Genomic DNA, 18,653 nt, shown 5'->3' with positions numbered 1-18,653 from the left:
CAGACATCTAATTGTGTCATTTTCATTTGTAAATTGGCACTTCGTCCAGAACCCATGTGAGGTGCCGAGGTCTGCTCTATTTCCCAGGCAGCTCCTTGGAGCCTCATCAGGAATTTTCCCGGGCCCTTGCTAAGCCAGCTGCTGTGTTTCAGAGATGAGCTGCAAGTGATTTCTAAATAGTAGTTGCAAAGCTTCCTGGGATGAATAGATGTGATAAAAAATGCTTGATTTCAGCTCTGCTCTTGAGCTGCTGACAGATACAGCACTGCATTAAGTCAGCAGCCTAGCACAGCTTGGGCAGCAATTGCTGCTCTGTTCATATTTCATTGCACTTGGCACAAAGTTGATACAGAGGGAAATAACTCGGTGAGATTTCTTAGGTGCTGAAAGATATATTCCTATCTCAAAAACTTCTGGAGTTTCCCAGTCAGGTACTGAAGATTTAAATCCAATGATGAATTTGATACCTTTAGATACATTTGTACAAGGTGGCCTAATTGTCTAAAAAAATGTATCCCATTTTGTACTCACTTTTCCTTAAACATGCCAAGTCCTTTACCGAATGGTGACCCACATCACCATTTCTACACCCGGACAGATTCCTTTACTTGGAACATCTCAGGCCCAGCATTTTGCTGTGGACATTTTGCAGATACGTGATGCACAGCTTTCCTGGGTTCAGCCTGGTGTCAGGCCACACGCTGGCCTTTCCTGGGTTGAGAGCATCAGCAGCAATGTCTGTTTCTTATTAGAGAAATACCTAGTACTTTTGCACAGGGAGACCACACCTTGCCTCAGGCCTTTTACCTCTATCTCAATAGATATTTAACAACAGTAAAAACAGGCTAGGCCTTTTACTTTGCCCTTTCATTTTAACATAGCTTTTTACCCAGACAGACTAAACAGAAAGTATTTCTTTCCACAGTAATAAGACTTGACTGAGAAGGTCAAGGGAGAATGGGAATGAGATTTTTTGTGAAAGCACTGAAATCCCGTACAAGGGAGAAACTTCTATTCCAGGAGCAAATAACTGCACACAATACGCATATCTATAAGTGAGAGACTTTATTTGAACCAATTTTTCAAATACAGACATCTGTATTATTCTCACTTCTCGGGAATGTTTTCTGCTCATTTTTGAAGCTTGCAACCTTAGGACAATATTCAGGACATATGTGTACATTAGATCTCTGCAGATGGACACATTCATAATGCACAAGTACAATGAGTGAGAGACTCTTTCCAGATCCTCACACAAGAGCATCGGAAATGGGCCGCTCTAATTGTCAAGTTCTGCTCTTATTAGCTTCCAGACACGTCACAGTTCTTGATACTCTCTAGGCTGTAGCCGCCTTCTTCAGGCCCCGATTTACTACTGTGTTACTTCAGCTGTATGCCAGTGTAACTCCACAAAATAGGGCTTAGGTGATGCACAGGGAAGTGTTTCGTTCATTGGGAACAGGTATGAGCAGAAAAAACAAGCTATTGGATGAACGGTTCACCTAGGATTTTCTTTTGTGAGAGTAGTCTAGGTCTCAGGCTGGGATTTTTTTTTTTGGAAGTGACCAGTGGTTCTGGGTGTGTAATACATGAATCTCGATGTTCAGAGTACACAGGGGACCTGTGGATTGGGCCCCAGTGAGGTGTCTCTCAAGTTGGGCACTCCAGACGTGAGCCACTGGGGTCACTAGCCTGTTCTGCAAATCTCAACCTTCAACTCTTCTTCCAAGTATTGCTCAACAGAGGAATGTAGTAATAAAGCATTGTAGGTAAGAATGCAGGCTTGCACATGACCTGAGATCAACACCCTGAAAAATGGATAGAGGGTAGCGCTTTCAGGACCACCTAAATGACTCATGATCTTCAGTTCCATTTTGGAAAATGACGGGAGAACTTTAGGCCTGAGACCCCAAATTCGCTGCAGAGAGGAGCTTGGACATCCTTCAGCATCTGGGCCTTAGGAGCTTGCATCTCTTTGAAAGCCGGTGAAATGTGTGCTCTCAAGTGCCCGTGTCACTTAGGTTATTCTGAAAACTGTACCCTATATACATATGGGTAGATAAGGGGCAGACTTTCACAGGCACAAGTGGCAGTTAGACATGTAACTCCCATTGACTTTTTTTTCCCCCTCGGGGACCTGGAAAATCCCCCCCCGAGGAGTTGAATCCTCCTCTCGCATTATTTTCACACCAGATTAACACCACTGGTTCCAGTGGAGTGACTCCTGAGTTACCCCGGTGTGAGCGAGAGGAGAACCAGTCCTGAGGTGCTCTAAATATCCAGTGAAAGTGCTAATGTGGCAATGCGGAAAAAGCAGGGAATCTGAGCACAGGCCTGGAAGAGGACCCCCACCACTACCCCCCGCGTCGCTGAGCTGCAGGTGACCATCAAGCAGACTTCTTAGCCAAGAGGGGACACAAAAACATTCATTCAGACCCTTCCCTCTACCTCTGCAAACCACAGCCACTCTGTTTCCTTCCTATGACACCTAGGACAAACACCAGATCTTCAGTACAAAAAGCCTCACGTGCTAGTTTGCCATTCGGAGACCACAGAAAAAAAAGAAGTAACTCCCCTGGGGAGTTTGGTAGGAACTCCCTCTTTCTTTTTTTCTTCTTTCCTTTCTTTCTAAACCCCTTTCCTCCAGTCATGGCCATTTCTTTCATTTAGAGTAACATGTTCCCCAAGCGATGGTGTTTATGTTGTCACTGTAGGTGAGTTCCTTCCAGCTAAGGCCTCTCATGGGGCTGCGTTAGGGTTTGGGATTGAAAAACACTGGGTCTGAAGGGATCTCAGCAGGATGCCCTTCCCCTCCCTTTGGAATGTGGCTCACAGTGGAGCTTCTTGGCTGATGCAACTATTGCAAGGGTTGTGGGTTTTTTCTATGCTATCATTGCAGAAGGTCTGTGGATGCCACAAGGGTGGCAAAGCAGACCAAATTAATGTGAATGATCTACTGACAGGGGGTGTTAGGTTGAGATTTTTTTTATACTTCTCTTATGAGGTGAAATGTCAAGAGCTGGCCTACAGCTGGTATGAGCATTCAGTATAGATGTGGATCACTAGCATATCTTACTAGAGAGGCATGGAAAAAGCCCCTCTTGGACTCTGAACTTCCACGGCACTGTAGGTGAGGTCAGGCATCAAATCCCCAGTGTGAGTCATTCTGACATGCCCTTCCCTCTCCATACATAAAGTAACAACCACAGATGCCTCCAGGCACAGCTATATCCTCTTCAGGGAGAGAGGATTAGATATATAATCCCTGGAGAATTCGTGTCGGTTGTTGCATCAGGAATAGTAGAAAAGCTCCAACTACTCTGCTGGATACTCTTTGCTCCAGTCTTTACTTCTGGGACCTCCTGCCTCTTGTACTGCTCTCAGTTCACTTGATATCCTACTAGAAAAATCGTTCCTCAAATACCCTTGTTCTCCTTCCAGTTTCCATCCCATGCTACATCCTTTATACTGTTTCCTTTTAGCCTTTGAAAATCTGACTGAAGAGGCAACTCAAGGAAATCCAAATGCTTTTCTCTGCTCTCTTCCTGTACCCCGAAGACAGCCCAACTTCCTATACAAATCTTGTGTATTACACATTAAACCACTGCCTGCTCAAGGCAGGGTTTGTCTGTGTGCTCTCTCTCACGCTCTCTTTGCCCTGACTCTCTGGCAGGATCAGGACACGGTACAATAAGAAAGATAGGGGGGTGCTTGGTTACAGCTAGTAATTTTAAACTGGAACCAAGGGAGAGGAATTAGTATTTAAATTATTTAGGTTTGCAGTTGGTAACCACATACCCCGTTCTCTTTGTGGGGGGAAAAAAACAAAACACAAAACCCAACCCTTTGTTCTCTAAGCAACATGGCAAAGTATGTTCTTACAAACGGTGACAAAACACGCGTGATGCCCCAACCATCAGCCAAGGGGGAGGCAACATGCGAAATACAAAGATAAAACATCTCCGGGGAGAGAAAAATGTTTCTGTTTTTTGAGGAGGGAGGAAGGCCTATGTCCAGGAAGACATGAGAGGCAGTTTTCTTTTCCTTATAAAGTTAAAAATAGTAATAGTAAAGTGGAGGCAAGATGAAAAGTTTGGGGTCTGAAGTCAGAAGAGCAGGGACACCACGCAGTCTTTGCAGAAACAGGCAAGACAGTCCTTAAGAAAACTCTTGTAAATGGTCATGACAGGAGATGATGCTAAACAAAAACTGTGCTCTCTCCTTCCTGCCTCCTCCCAAACACCTCTCCCACAAATCCTGAGCTGAACCTCAGTTCTCTCGACTCGGTGCTAGAGACACGGGGCGTCTGCAACGTCCGAGCTGGGCTGGGCACCTCATGTGCTACGAACAGCAAACATACTCTACGCCTCTCCTGCCTACTCCTCGGCCCCCCGTGTCCGTCAGAGCGCTCTCCCTCCCCAAACACCATCCACCCCCCTGCCGCTTCCACTGCAGAAACAGGCAGGGTGGTGAGACCTGACATACGGTCCAAGCAATGCCTGATGTCCGCGCTACATTTGCTGAATTGAGGTCAGGCTGGAAGGTGTCTCAGGGTTTACCACCCATCATGACATGGGAATATTAGCATATATATCGTTTATGAAGTATGACACAATACCTATCTGTCAGTCAGCCCATCTTTCTACCTATTTAGTCTGTCTAATCTACTTCAGCTAGCTACGTTTCACTATCTCTATCAATCATCTATTGCTCCATATTATCTAATTTCTTCCTGTCTCTCTCTCATCTTTTTCACTCTAATCTTTCTTACTCTAGCTATACTCCCCTCTCTCTCCCTATCATCCATCTATCCACTCGAAAATCTTTTCCCCCCTCCTCTCTCTAATCCCTGTTTTTAAAAATCTCTGTCCAATCTCTCTCCCACTCTCTCTTTCCCTCTCTCTTTTAAAATCCTCCCACTCTCTCTCTCTCTCTTATTTCTACACAACGCCAGGAAGCACATGGAAATGAATCCTGATGCGTTTTGATGGCACTTCCAGTGAGCGGTCTACGTTCAAACCGATCATCTCTGAGGAGACATCGTTCATCTTTTCTCCCTATTTCCAACAAAGAGATGGAGGAGAACAAAGGAGTAGGGCAGGGAGGGCCAGCCAGCCCTCTGAAGGCCGCAGGGCTGCCACTCCAAGCATCAGCCACCAAGGGATGTTAGGGCTGTCAGCAGACCCATCTTTTTGGTGTCACTGCTGTGAGGCCAATTTAATTGTGGCCCTGTAGCATCGTACGACAATCCTGCAGGGTACGCTGGCTGTCATTGCCAATGCGGCCAGGAAACCATACACAAGCTGGTGGGAAAGCACATGATAGTGAAAGAGCAATAACTGGTCTTTTATGAAAGCCCAGTTATTACTGAATACATTTTAACTGTTCACTCTCACAGCTCATAAAAAGAGCAGCAGATGCCGAAGGCTGTTCAGGCTCAGGGCTGGGTGACTGTCAGTCCTCCACCAGGACAGGCTGGGTCTGGCAGGCACCAGGGAACATCCCGAGCCCCGTGGAAAGCAGCAGTGGAGGTTGACAAGGTGGTGCTCTGCCCGCGGCGCCAAGCCTGCACCATGCTTTTAGCTGGCTGTGGGGGAAGGCCATAAACAACAGCTAAAAGCCTTGGCCCTTGTGAGAGTTGGGTGAACCATCCCTGGTTTCTCCAGGGAGCAGGAATGAGGTATTTCTCAAAGTGCCGTTGACTGGTTCTTACACCACCAGATCTTGTCCTGCCCACGTGCCTATTCATTCAATGCATTGGCCCTATTTATTTTGCCAAACAGAACATTTTTGGAGGGCCACACTACGCTGCTCAACTTCTCCAACTCCAGCCCGATGGGGTGAGCAACTCCCTGTTGCCGGGGGGAGCTCAAGCCCCAGGACTCTGTCCCCTCATGGCCCTTGGCACACCCCTCAGCAGGGGTTGGACCTTCATCATGGATCAAAACTGGTCCCTCTGCTGTCTCATCCCTCCAAGGTCACCATACTTCTCCAAATCAGGGCCTAGAGGTCTCGTAGAGGGCCGCTTATTTTGTTCTTTCCTAAACCTGATTTTGCTACTTTCATTATTTATGTTAGTTGGTGCTAACACCTCATTCAAAATCCAAGCCTGCTTCCCTTAAAAATCCCCTCAGCAGTGCCAGGGAAAGCGGTTGGTCACTGACCGGTGGCCGAGGAGCACAGTGGGGTCACGCAAGAAGTGGCCCACCAAAGACTGCAGGCCAGCAGGATGTACGGCAGCATAGAAATGCGACACGGTGGTATTAATGATCATTATTCTCATTTATTATAATTATTGTTCAGTTTGAAAAAGGAGCCTGGAGCCAAGCATTACGCTAATTGGCACATATTTTTTTGTTGTTTTAGATCTGAAAACAAACTGGGGTTTAGTATTATTTTCCTCTTTTTTGTTGTTGGGTTTGGTCTTTTTTTTTTTTCTTTCGTTCATTCCATCACATTGAAAAAGGAAGAAAAGGAATTTTTTTTTCCTCTTTTGTTTTAACTCACTCGGTAAGTCTGGACTCCTCAGATGAACGTAACATTGCACACACACACACTTGGAGAAGAGAGAGAGGAGAGAGAGAGAGAGAGAGAGCGCTCGCGGTGGGCAGACAGACACACGCACGCGCCAGGTCAAAGAACTCTGATACAGTGCAAGAATTTTCCCAAAATGATTGGATCATCATTACCAAAAAACTCGCCATAACAACACCAAGAAACAAAGAAATGTTTAAGCCACACTGTTTGACTGGGATTTTTCCTGCTTTTTTTTTTTTTTTCTTTAAATGTTTGCCACACAGAGAGAAAAAGGGTTTAAGTGGGAATGGGAGAGGGACGGACAGGCTCACAGATGTGAGCAGGAAGGGGGGAGATTGAGATTGGGGTGGGAAGGAAGGATAGAGGATAGGGGGAGGGAGGGAGGGGCAATGGGGAGTCATTTCTTAATGTTCAGGCATTTTCTTGGTCCGCCTTGCTCTCTTCTTCTTTCACCTCTTCCTGCTGGGCACTTTCAGTAGGTTTGGTTTCTTCTACAGCATCTAGTGGGGAAAGAGATGGTTCAGGGTTAGTCAGCCATAATCTAGAGCATCCTGCATGTGCACACAGCCATCGCATGCTGGGCTGCGCAGCTTCAGGCTTCTCTCTCCCCAAAGTGACCCAGGTCTCAAAGTCCATGGCATTTCTGCAGCATGGAAAGAACGTGCCAGGGTTCAGCCCAGCAGGCAAGTGTGTAGCTCTCACAAAACGCCTCCAGCCCCACCGGAAAGCATGCGCAACTGGAAGGAGCTGCCCAGCTCGCTGCTGATGTGGCAGGCAATTACCATTCATTTCCCCCCACTGATTAGGCTCTTGGCTTACCAGCTAGATAAAACACCCTTTTACTGAACCTACTGACTGTGCCAACCACTGTTGAATTGTTGCCCCCTAATTACTGCTATGGATCCTCCCAGCCAAGACCAAAGAGGTCATGAAGAGAAAACTCTACGCGCACTTGAAGCTTGCAAGGCCTAGAGGGAAAAATTTTACAACCTATAACTCAGTTCTCTTATACTGAACAGGGATCTAGAGAAATGTCTCTAGCGTTCAAGAACAGGAGCCTTCATCTGAGAAGCTGTCACATCTCTCCAGTCTTCCAGGCTCTCCTTTCGAAGGCAGAGCTGCCCCAGAGGGACGCAATGAGTGTAACTGGAGGCTGGGTTTGTCTGTCAATCAGTCAGACACCTTATTCCAGCACATCATTCACATGAGAAGTTAAAATGAAAGCTAGGAGCAATCCCACAACAATGAACTAGACAGCAGATCAGAACCGAGGGGAAGGCAGAGGCAGCCAGGAAGGACAAAGTAAATGAAAGGAGTATCCCTCAAGCTGGACTGATGTTACTGCTGGGTTCATCCAGCCCGAGACTGGGCTCCCTTCATTGCAGCAGGATGGAATTAATTGTCTCTGAGTTCCTGCTGACCAGCTTTCGTCATCTTTAGATGTACAGGTTAGGACATTAACATGTTTCCAAGACTCTTTCAGAAACCCCGCTAAGGTCTATGCACCATGTGGATTGCTTTTTACAGGAGAAGGTGACGGTTCACCCAGGGCTGTAAGGTAGAATAATGCACAAGGGTCTTAGTGCACTGTAGTGGCTGGTCTGCTCCATCACCATCTCTCCTCATTCCTCACTGACTCCCCCTCCCACACTCACATACACACAGACCGTGGAGAGGCAAAGCAAGCAGCATCACTCCAGACGTGGGGTAAAGAACAGGGGAAAAAAACAAGCACTGAAGGGCTGGGTGGTGTGGGTCAAACCTCAAGACTGGTATGTCACATACCTCAATGCTGGCAGTCGACATACCTCCGTAGCATCACTGTATCTCCGGTGGTCATTCCACAGAGAGAGACTGTGGGGTACCTGGACAGTTCCTGGCTTCTCTGACGGGCTATCAGATTAGGTTATACCAGCAAGTAAAATGGGCCAGGGACTGCTTTCTGGCCCCGAGGCCAGCTGGCGCCACATGGCTCATGTCCATATAGCAAAACTCTCTTACTCTCTAGAACAGGGTGGCTGTGTCTGGGAGCTGTCTGGGGCAAAGCTAGTTGGCGTATTCAACAATCACACCATGGCCCACGCTGTCAGCTTAACAATACGGATGTTCACACGACAATGTTTAGTTTGTGAGGATTAGCACCCTTACACCCATGTTTAGCATTAATGAGAGTTTTACTTGGGATGTGAATCTTTCCTTACTGACGCCGTTTGTGCGTTTTGGCCTGGTCCATTTGATGCCATCAGATGGCAGACTTGTATTTGCTTCCAACACTGGCAGTAGGTGCTGCGTTCCTGCTTCCCTCTCTTCCTCGGCTCTTTAGCCTAGCTTTTAAATATGTTCCTAAGCACCACTTCCATATGGATCACCTTTAAGATGTGTGTAATTTCCTATCCTGAATCATCTTCATTAAAGGCTCTGCTTCTGGACTTTCAAATACTTTTTGTCTTAGTAAACATTGATTGTTGATTTTCCAAAAGGAAAAAGCCTGTGGGAACATCCCCATGGCCTGAGTCCCTGCACCTGCAAACCCCCTGTCAGCAAAAACTTCTGTGGACTTTCTTTCCTTGATACTGAACAGCTAAACAGAAGGCTACTTAAGGATTCCTTCTATATATGGTACAGCTACAACATAAACCAAAGACAAAATAGGCTACTGATTAAAATAAGATGCAGGTATCGTTGCAAGACAAAGCAGGCCAACTTGTCCTAGTTGTGTTAATTTTCCCGAATGACTTGATCACACTCCATGGGGGAGGGAGGGGACTCCTTTTAATCCTGCTCTTCTCCAAGGCATTCATGGAAGGAGACATGTTGAATTATGGAGCCAAGAGTAGAATCCCAATGCACAACCATCTACCCCTAAATTTGAGCCAAAAGACTATTGTTAGCCAGCAGCAAAGCATGCTTTGCTACAAGGCTGTGATAGACCCTAGTAAGACAGAATTTCTGGTCTTTTTCTGCACATAAATGCAAGACGAATGAAAGGGCAACAAAGGATAGGCAATGCAGCTTCAGGAACACAAGCCCTGACACTATATTGGATTATGTTTAAAACTTTCTGTGTCTTCCTACTGAAAATACGTGCAGATTTTAGCTGGCAGTCCCCACAGCCTCCTCAGGACAGCACAACAGAGAAGGGCCCATAATGCAGCAAGCACAAGGATGGACGCTGGGAAGTCCTGCGTACCTGTTGTGATACTGAGTGCCTTGGCCAAGACCTACAAACCACTAAGTTGCACAGATGCCCCCGTTACACCAGCAGCTGAAAGTGGGGTCCAGCTCCTACAGTGGTAGGCTCTTGACAACTGTTCCTAGCCAGATGGGCAGGAAATCTGGCTGCACTCAAAGTGGAGGAGCTGGCAACCTCGGTGACACGGGGTAGCTCACAATATTTCCCATGCCATTCTTACTCTTAGGATAAGCAGGCAGGTGGAAACACAATTTTCTGCCATGTTTTGTTCCCTGTTGGCTCGCCACAGTGGCGAATCTAGTTTCCAGGGAGTGTCTGTGGAACCCAGAGATCCCTGGCTGGGACAGGAATTGCGTGGGGGTGCCTTGTTGCCCCTGTTGCTCTTCTCTGGGGAGCAGTCAGTGGTAGGCAAGTGACTCTCTGATGAAGCAGCCCAGAGACTGCACCGATTTCTGCCATGGCTGAAATAGCCTGGACTGACTCTGAGGTCATGGAGCAGCAAAAAGGATTTAAAGCCACTTCACCACATATTCAAGTCAACAGAGGGGAATTGTACAAACCAAGTGCTGGACACATGGTGAACTAGAGCCAAACTGTGGATGTCCCAAGTATAAACAAGAGATCTACCTTTTTGAATAGGAATTACCACAGAAAATTCAGCCAGCCACTCTCCCTCTTTTTTCTTGCATGATGTTGAAGTAATAAGGGGAAATACCCTATGCACTGCTACACCCTGCTAAGCTATGTCATTTCCATGTTTTAGCAACATTCATTGATCTTTGGGATGAAGGAAAAGAAGCAACCCAGTGTTATTACACCGTAATGAACTTTAGCAAGAAGTAATATCACAAAGGATAAAAAAATTCAGCAGGAAAAATAAAGTTCGAGCTGTGGCACTGCTAAACCTCAGCAGTGAAAAGAGAGGATTCTCTCTGTGCAACGGGAGCAACGTGGTACAACCCTACTGTCATCAGGGCCAGTTAATAGCAGTATCTGATTCACGAGGTGAGGTGAGATGGTTTATCTGACCCGCCCTTAACCAGTTTGTTTGATGCAGGCTATTTCTGAAGTATGTTCTCTGGGGTTTTCTCCAGTCTAGTTTTCAGTTTCCCAGCAAAGGAGGGCAAGGCATCCCTGGGGAGATTAGTAGATAGCTATCCTGGGGATTCCATGCATCAGAGACACTATTTCTGACATTGCTTTTTACCCAATACTCGTCTTGATTTCCCACTTTATTGAACTCTGGGCTATCGTACCTGTTGGCTTGTAGTGGACAGATAGAGTTATACAGACAAAACTACACAGCCTTGGCATTTTACATTCACTTTGCACTTTGTTGGAATAGATGTAAAAGGTGACAAAAAAGTGGGTGAGAATTCAGGGCATTTAGGCAAAATGTCCCGTCCCCTGCTTGAGGAACAATAGCAGAATCACAGAATCACAGAGTCAACTAGGTTGGAAAGGACCTTGAAGATCATCTAGTCCAACCATTAACCTAACACTGCCAGTTCCCATCTACACCATATCTCTCAGCGCTATGTCGACCCTACTCTTAAACACCTCCAGGGATGGGGACTCCACCACCTCCCTGGGCAATCCATTCCACTGCCTAATAACCCGTTCTGTAAAGAAATACTTCCTGACATCTAGTCTAAACCTTCCCTGGCGCAACTTGAGGCCATTCATAGCATTTCATCCTTAGATGCCTACTTTAGGACAAGAGGAGTTGCAGCTTGGGAACACCAACATCTTTAGCAAGCCAAGGTGGAGTCATCCACATTTGTTCTAGAGCATTCCAGCAACAGAGCAAAAAGAAGGGCCCAAACTCACAAAAATGAGAACACATGTGCATGCATGGAGGAAGCAGAACAGGAGGGGAGGCTGAGCTGTAATATGAAGCAAAAGAAGCTTGAGGAGGGTCCAAAAATAAAATCTGTCCTGAAGGATAAAGCAGGAATGGCTAGGTTAAAAAGTTAAAAAGAAACCCCCAAACAAGACCAACAACAAAAGCTACTTATTTCGTGCTTGCAATCATCACCCTCACAGTTAATGCACATCAGTCATCACTTGCACTGTTCCTGGTTATTTCAGTCCTGTGGATCTTTCCCAGAGACAACTTTTAGATTTTAGTTTGTTTTGCAGCTTTGCCTTTTGTTTCAGTCTTTTGAAATCTATGCTGCAGTCCAAATCATCCTATAGCATTGGATAATTTTGCCAAAGAGACAGGCATCTGTGAGCTGAGCTGCCACCAATCTCACTTCAATCTAGCACCCTGATGAGGCAGCCAAATTGAGAAACTTTTTGGGCAGCCTCAGACAAACCTTAAGCTGTGACTGCAGAATTGCTTAAGCGATAGAGCTGCATGGTGGGAGAGGCTGAAGTGCGTTTGCTTCCCAGCTGAAGGCCTGTGTCAGAGACATGCTTCATACCTACAGCTCCGACTGGTACCTGCTAGGGAACTGCCTTGCCCACAGAAGAGAAACAATATGGAATCGAACTACAGATCTTGCTGAAATAGGATCTTAGAGAACTTCTTCTGCTCAGCACTCCATTTATTTCCTGGAAAGGGTGAGAGTCATGTCTGTGAACCCTGCTGGGGAGCAAACACCTCGAACATATGCAGCTCTGGTTGCTGTAAAGCTGAACCAGGCACGCAAGCAGCAGTTCTGCTGGATGGTGGCACTTCCAGCTGCCTTTGCCTACGCTGTGCTCTAATGGCTGAGCACGCAGGCTCCTCTCCAAGTCCCTCCACTGCCCTACATTAGTGAAATTAGGTTGAGTGGATTTCCGGGTAAAACACTGTCTCTTGGGACCTGCCCAGCTCCCGTCTGACTTGCCAGGATTAATTAAATCAGAGCAGACATCAGCTTATGACCATAGTAGCATGCAACCTCTCTGCTGATCATTTCTTTTGTGGCTGGTGGCTTGGGTTTTGTTTTCCTTTTTGTCTCTGTTCCACTGCAGATCTTTAAATTACCACAGCCAATGCCAAGAGAAGAGAAATTGCACAAACACTCTGAGATTCTAATACAGATGCAGGGATTTTGCTTTCACTGCTTTCTCACTGTTTTCATAATTATTGTTGATATTGATTGTGCAGCTAGAACTCTCCCATGCCTTCATGCTAAAGTATTGCCCAGATCTACTCAGTCACTGCTCTTCCTCTACCATTTGTCATGCTCACTCCCTTCTTCCTCTGTCCTCTGCCAACTACAGCTTGGTCAGACATGGAACTGAAAACCTGTGCCTTGTCTGGTCTCCTCTATCCTCCCAAATATTAATCTGGGTTTTCCTGCCCTGTTATAAGCAGACCTCATCTGCCCCAGAGATGACTCTGTCTAAAGACATTTTTTTTTGTTGTTGTTGTTAAGGAGCACTGGAAGGCTCCATTTAAAATCCCTGACCTGAGCCTCTCCTAGTTTTAATGACATTTGGATCCAGATTTGAATCCAGGCTTCACAGCTTGATTCATCTGTCCCGATCCATCTGTCCTTCTAGCCAGCCAGAAGCTGATTCCAGGCAGACGACGGTAGGTCTGAGACTGCTGAAACGAGACTCACTTCAGGTTCAGAGCTGTTGCTTATACTGTTCCCTTCCTGATCCAAGTTAGCCCATTGCAGTCAGCCCTACAATGCGTCATATGCAGCGCTAAAATCCTACACCCTCCCCACTCGCTGCTTCTCGCTGCTGGTCCAGCAAAACATTGAGAAATTAAAGAATTGGGTATTTCAGGTGAGTGGCTGTGTCTGATCCAGGGGACTGACTTGCATGATTTCTCCCAAACCCCTGGAGATTCCCTCACTTGCTACAGACAGACCCAGGGTACCACCTGGTTCCTGTGAGCCCTGGGGGGACACTTGGCACCTGGGAGATCTGGCAAACCCTTCAACAAGGTGGTGGGGAGGGATGTCCCCACTGCAAGTAGCTGGTAGGAGGTCCAGGGAAGTTGCCCAGTAACTACTGGAAAAAAAGCAGGCTAAGATGCCTGTGAAGGTTAAACCAAAAAGGTGAATATGGCCACAACACATGGTAGTTTGGGGCCTCCTATTCCTGGACCACCTCATCTCTGTTTCAGCATCATGTATGCCAATCTCAGTTCCTCTAGCAGAGAGAAAAAAAAAACAAACTTCTGCCAGGCCCATGGCTGATTACTTTGGTCCAAGCTTGGATGGCTGCCTCTTTTTCCGATCCTGCTAAATCCTCAGAGGACAGTCAGCCCCAATTCTGTCGCCCCAGCTGCCTTTGCGCTTTGTCAGGCTGGAGAGCCTGTGGCTTAGGGATTTCCTCTCCCGCTCCTCCCACCCAGTGCCTTCTTCCCCCAGCGCCACCACGGAAACCCCACCCTGCATCGGCATCCGAGTGTGCAGTAGAGGGAAAGGGAGGGAGTGCTGGGAGAGATGCTCAGGGTGCGCAGCGGTGGGGAGGGGGTGCCGAGGGGAGTCAGGCTCACAGCTCCATTGCGAAGCATCTTTCACAGTGTCTAGACACCAGCTGCCGGGTTGCCATGGAAACTCCCCAACTTTGGCTGACGGGAGGGAGCAGAGAGGTCTCCAGAGAAATGGGAGTGGTGGAGGAAGAGGGTGGAGAGAGAAAAGGGAAGATGTTCCTTGTGAATGTGAGGTGTTAACCCTGTTACAGCTACATTTGCAAATATTTTTGCTTCCTGGAGAATGGGAAAGAAGCGTCTCTCTCCTTCCTTCTTCCACTGCCATTTCCTTCCCACATCCATGGACACAGCCAGGCCTGAAGGCTGAGACAAATGACATGCCTACTGCTGGCTGGTCATTTATTCCTGCCTATTACCAGCCCTTTTGGCCCAAACTTCCTGTGCACAGTACCTATAACTGGGGAATTGCAATCCAGCTAGGGTTGGAAGAAGCCTACCAGCGTGGTTAGGTTTTCAGACAGTGAGATCTGTTTTATCAATGCCTCTCTCTTGGCCACTGTCACTGTTACAAGCAAATGCAGCTCCAGGGAGGACAGGGTGTTCCCACCCGACAGCAGTGTGACCTGTCACAGTGCTTTGTTGTACCAGAAAGTGGTGGGCAAGTAGGAGGATATGTAGTACAGTGGCCAAAGGGGAGGTAAAAGAGCCCTTTTGGGATGAAGGTGCCTTGGAGGCAGATGTTTTGCAATGGTATTGAGTGGCCTCCTGCCAAACAGTGTCAAAGGTGCTGCCCTTGACAGAATCTTACCAAGGCTCCACGGTCTTTACAGCCAGGGAGCCTGAAGTGGAGAAATGGGAAGTGACTTGCGCAGGATCTCCCCAGCCATCAGCTGGGGTCAGAGCTGATCTGATTCCCAACCAGTTGCTCAGCTGCTCTGCCGGAGGAGAAGGGCTCCCTTCAGGAGAGGTTCCAAGCTATCAGCTTCTCCAGCTCCCCAGAAAGGGCGAGCCAGAGACAAAGATGCCTCTGTAGACACTCAAACCACAGTTCTTCATTATCCACCGCATGACTTTCTAGCAAGGTAGTGTACTGGTCTTTTTAGATACAATATCCAGATTGTACCAGATATACAAGGTAAAATAAGATATCCAGATTGTGCATTTATGGTGAACCCAGACCTTCATGAACATCAAGAGCTGTCTCCATTGTGACCTTCCCAAATTGCTACAGGTGGCCAGCAATGTAAGTATTTATCTGGTCTTTGTCACCACAACAATGGCCTAACTCACGATCATGGATGTATTTTATCCTTGTGGCATCCCAGTGAAGAAAGCAGAGGCTTTTATCTGCATTTTAGAGTGAGCAAAGTATGAAGAATTGGGCTGTGGTCACACAAAAGCCTGTGGTGTACTCAGGAGGCTGAGTCACCTTGGCTCTTCATTCCATCAGCCACTCTGCACACAGCAGCACTTTCATAGGTGTGATGCCTTGATCCTATGATTTCTGAAATTCCACGAAACCCTAATTTCAGGCCAAAGCTGGAGGTGCAGCAATCTCAGCAATACCTCTCCTCCCCAGCCATCACAGGAAGGCAGGTAGGAGAAAGGCACTCATTACTTCACCTGAGGAAAACCTAAGAAGAAGTAACCCACAAGCTGTTCTTTCCTCTTCTCCTCCCCTGCCCCTGTTGATTTCACATAGGTCCTGCAGACCAGAAAGGCTACTCTTTTTAATTCCTTAAATACCTTGTGATTCAAACAGCTTGACTATAGAGGGCTTTACTTGCTTCCAGCTGTGGAATGCAACAGTTGGCAGCTGCTCTTGGCATACGCGTTGGAAAACAGGATGTCCCCATCTCATGCAACAGTATTGTTTTGTGTCACCCATTTTTTCCCCCTTGCTGGGTTAAGTTCTGGAAGATGGTTTGGAAACAGAGGGCATGGGAGGGGACAGAAGAACAAGATCTTGGTAAGACATATCCATTTATTCTTTAGCCTCTAGGGCGGCTGCCTTGTGAAATCATAGGGGAGAAATCGGATGAAAGATAAGAAGAAATGGAAATACCCTGAGTAGATCATGGCCAAGTGAGCAAAATACAGCCTTACGGATGTGACTGATAGCAATTCCTGTACAGCGAGGACATTTCTAGCAAAGTAATTAATTCAGGGAATGAAGCTTACAGCACTTTGGGGATGGAGGTTTGGGTTTGGAGAGGCCTGGCAGATGCACAGAGAATAGCACTGCAAGTGACAGAAGTTTGATAAACAGATCAGATCCTCAGAGGTCTGCCCATCTTCCAGCTCTGCTGGTCAGCCTGGCAATTGTGGTAGGATCAGTAAGAGGATAAAAATGAACCCAAAACCGTGGCAGACTGCTGGCATTCACGCACTGCTGATCCTGAAATAAGAGGGTTAAGGAGAGGAAGGAAACGCGCAGAGTGCTAGAGCCTTTGAGTGCTCCATCTACAGCTCCCACCTCATCACAAAGGACTGGCCCTGAAGCTGCTCTCCTCCCCTGCCCCAGCAAAGTTGGCTGGGTAAAAGAGGCCAGAGGAGGGAATCTTCCGTAACTGCAGCAAAAAGGTCTAGAAATTCCTTCAGTGCATCCAGAATTAATGCACTGCTCCTCCCCTTATACTCCTCCCCCTTCAGCTGTCGGTGGCAGGAAAACAAATTGCTGCAGCTCTTACTACAAACCACGCTCCCTCCTCCCTTCCCCCAGCCCAAAAGACATGTGCCATTCATAAGCTGCCTGACTGCTGGTCTCCATTATTAAAGCCTAGAAGGCTGATAAATTGGGGATTCATGGAGCCTGCAAGCCTCCAACAACCAGATTGCCATGGAAACCAGAGGCAGCCTCCATCTCCAGCAGAAATTATATTGATCTAGCTGAAGGCAGGGAATTGCAATCAAGGAGAGGATATAAAATGTCTCTTTTTCTTCCCTTTACCATCCTCCCATATTGTGTTTATATGAAGGAGAAACTTCATTTAGAAATCATTAGTTTGTTTCTGTCCATCATCATACACCAAGGCTCTGCAAATTGGATGCTAAAATTAATTAAGTGCCTGTTGTCAGGCCTTCCACAGCCATCTTGTTGATAACTGTCCCCAGCAATTGCAACATCAACACCAGGTCTTTGCATCAAAGATATTACTAGTATTTGCCATCCGCACAGCTGGCATGCACACACGTAGGATCCCAATGTGTTCTGTGCAGAATGGGCACTGAAACACAGCTGCTGCTCTCTAGGAGGCAGTTCAGGCTTAACGCGGCACCCACTGAAGCTCCTGGGAGCCTTTGCTTTTCAATTTCCACAGGAGGAGGTCATCACACATGGGCATAGGAAGAGGTATTTTGAACTATGAGCACTTGTGGGGAAATCCCCACTTCAAGAAAATGTGGAGTGGAATTTCTGGTGCAAAGCAACCCTTTCCTCTGCCCAAAATCCCCTGTCTGAGGCTGCTGAATCACAGCCCTCCAGGGATGGAAAGATCAGGAATCACAGCACCCATCCTGAAAAACTGGGTGGCAGCTGGATGCTTTCCCCAGCTCATACTGCAAAGGCCAGATCGTCCTCCGTCTGTCGCCTCATCCCTTGGGTGCCCGTGAGAAAGCCTAATGGTTGGGAGGTGAAAAGCCACAGCTTGACTTAAGGTGGGAGGTTGGACTGCAGAGTCGCCTCTTCCGCCCCAAGAAGTCTCTGTGACCAAAGGTGTGTGATGCTTGCCCAGTTAACACTCAGCCCTAGGGGAAAGGAGGAAAGGAGGGCGTAGGGCAGCCCTGTTTTCAGAGAGCCAAGCTGCACAGCAGGAAGGAAGGAGGGAGCTGCCTGGAAAATCTTTCACGAGTTCTCTTGTTGCCAGCAGCAGTCTTCCTTTTGAAGGTGGCAGCAGCTAGCATCAGTAATTCTGATTTTAATTCAAATCTGCGATTTTTTATTTTTTAAAAAAACTCCAACCTCCTCCCAGTTTGGGAAGGACTTTCCAGCCTCTGAACTGTCTGAGCACTGCACCAAGCAAAGTGGTGTGGTTGTCCCACCGTAGCGATCTTGGTTTAATTGGCTTTTCACAACAGCAATTCAATCAGGCAGGTAATGAATTCGGCCTCCACATGAGGGCATGTGGCAAATGCTGGGGAGACCTCACAGGGGCACAGTGAGGCAGCCTCATGGCCCGTGCACAGCCATCTGTGCCGTGGCAGGATGAAGCCAGGATGTATCACCTAACACCCCAGAGTAGCAGGTATGTCTGGGTTGTCAATGGCAAAGTCAAAGCTCCTCCTCAGTACTGTCCATTGTGGTGGAAAAAAGCACTGTTATGGAGTGCTAAGCCAGCCCTTTGCTGAGCTAGCCCACTGTGACAAGGCTTCTCTTCTTCATCAAAGGACATTTCAGCACTGCTGTGGCTGTCCCCTTGCTAACACTGCCAGCCCAAGGTGGCCCTGCCTTAGCTGTGGGGCCAAACGATAGCTGCTCCTCCGCTATCTCGTGCATAGCTAAGTCTGCTCTGAAGCCCAGCTCAGGTCCACAGAGGC

General features: G+C 47.4%; 1 protein-coding gene across 1 annotated transcript in view; it reads right to left on the bottom strand.

Moving 5' to 3' along the window:
- Window positions 1-1,050: 1,050 nt before the first annotated feature.
- GAP43 (growth associated protein 43) overlaps window positions 1,051-18,653 on the bottom strand; it is a 62,049-nt gene continuing 44,446 nt past the window's right edge. Inside the window, exon 3 of the mRNA XM_074808445.1 lies at window positions 1,051-7,037. Coding sequence (XP_074664546.1) covers window positions 6,949-7,037 — 89 coding nt within the window. The 3' untranslated portion in view covers window positions 1,051-6,948. The remainder of the gene's footprint in view (window positions 7,038-18,653) is intronic.

The sequence above is a fragment of the Strix aluco genome, chromosome 2 (assembly GCF_031877795.1).
Source record: "Strix aluco isolate bStrAlu1 chromosome 2, bStrAlu1.hap1, whole genome shotgun sequence".
Classification (NCBI taxonomy): domain Eukaryota; kingdom Metazoa; phylum Chordata; class Aves; order Strigiformes; family Strigidae; genus Strix; species Strix aluco.
This window is presented reverse-complemented; position numbering and strand designations above follow the sequence as displayed.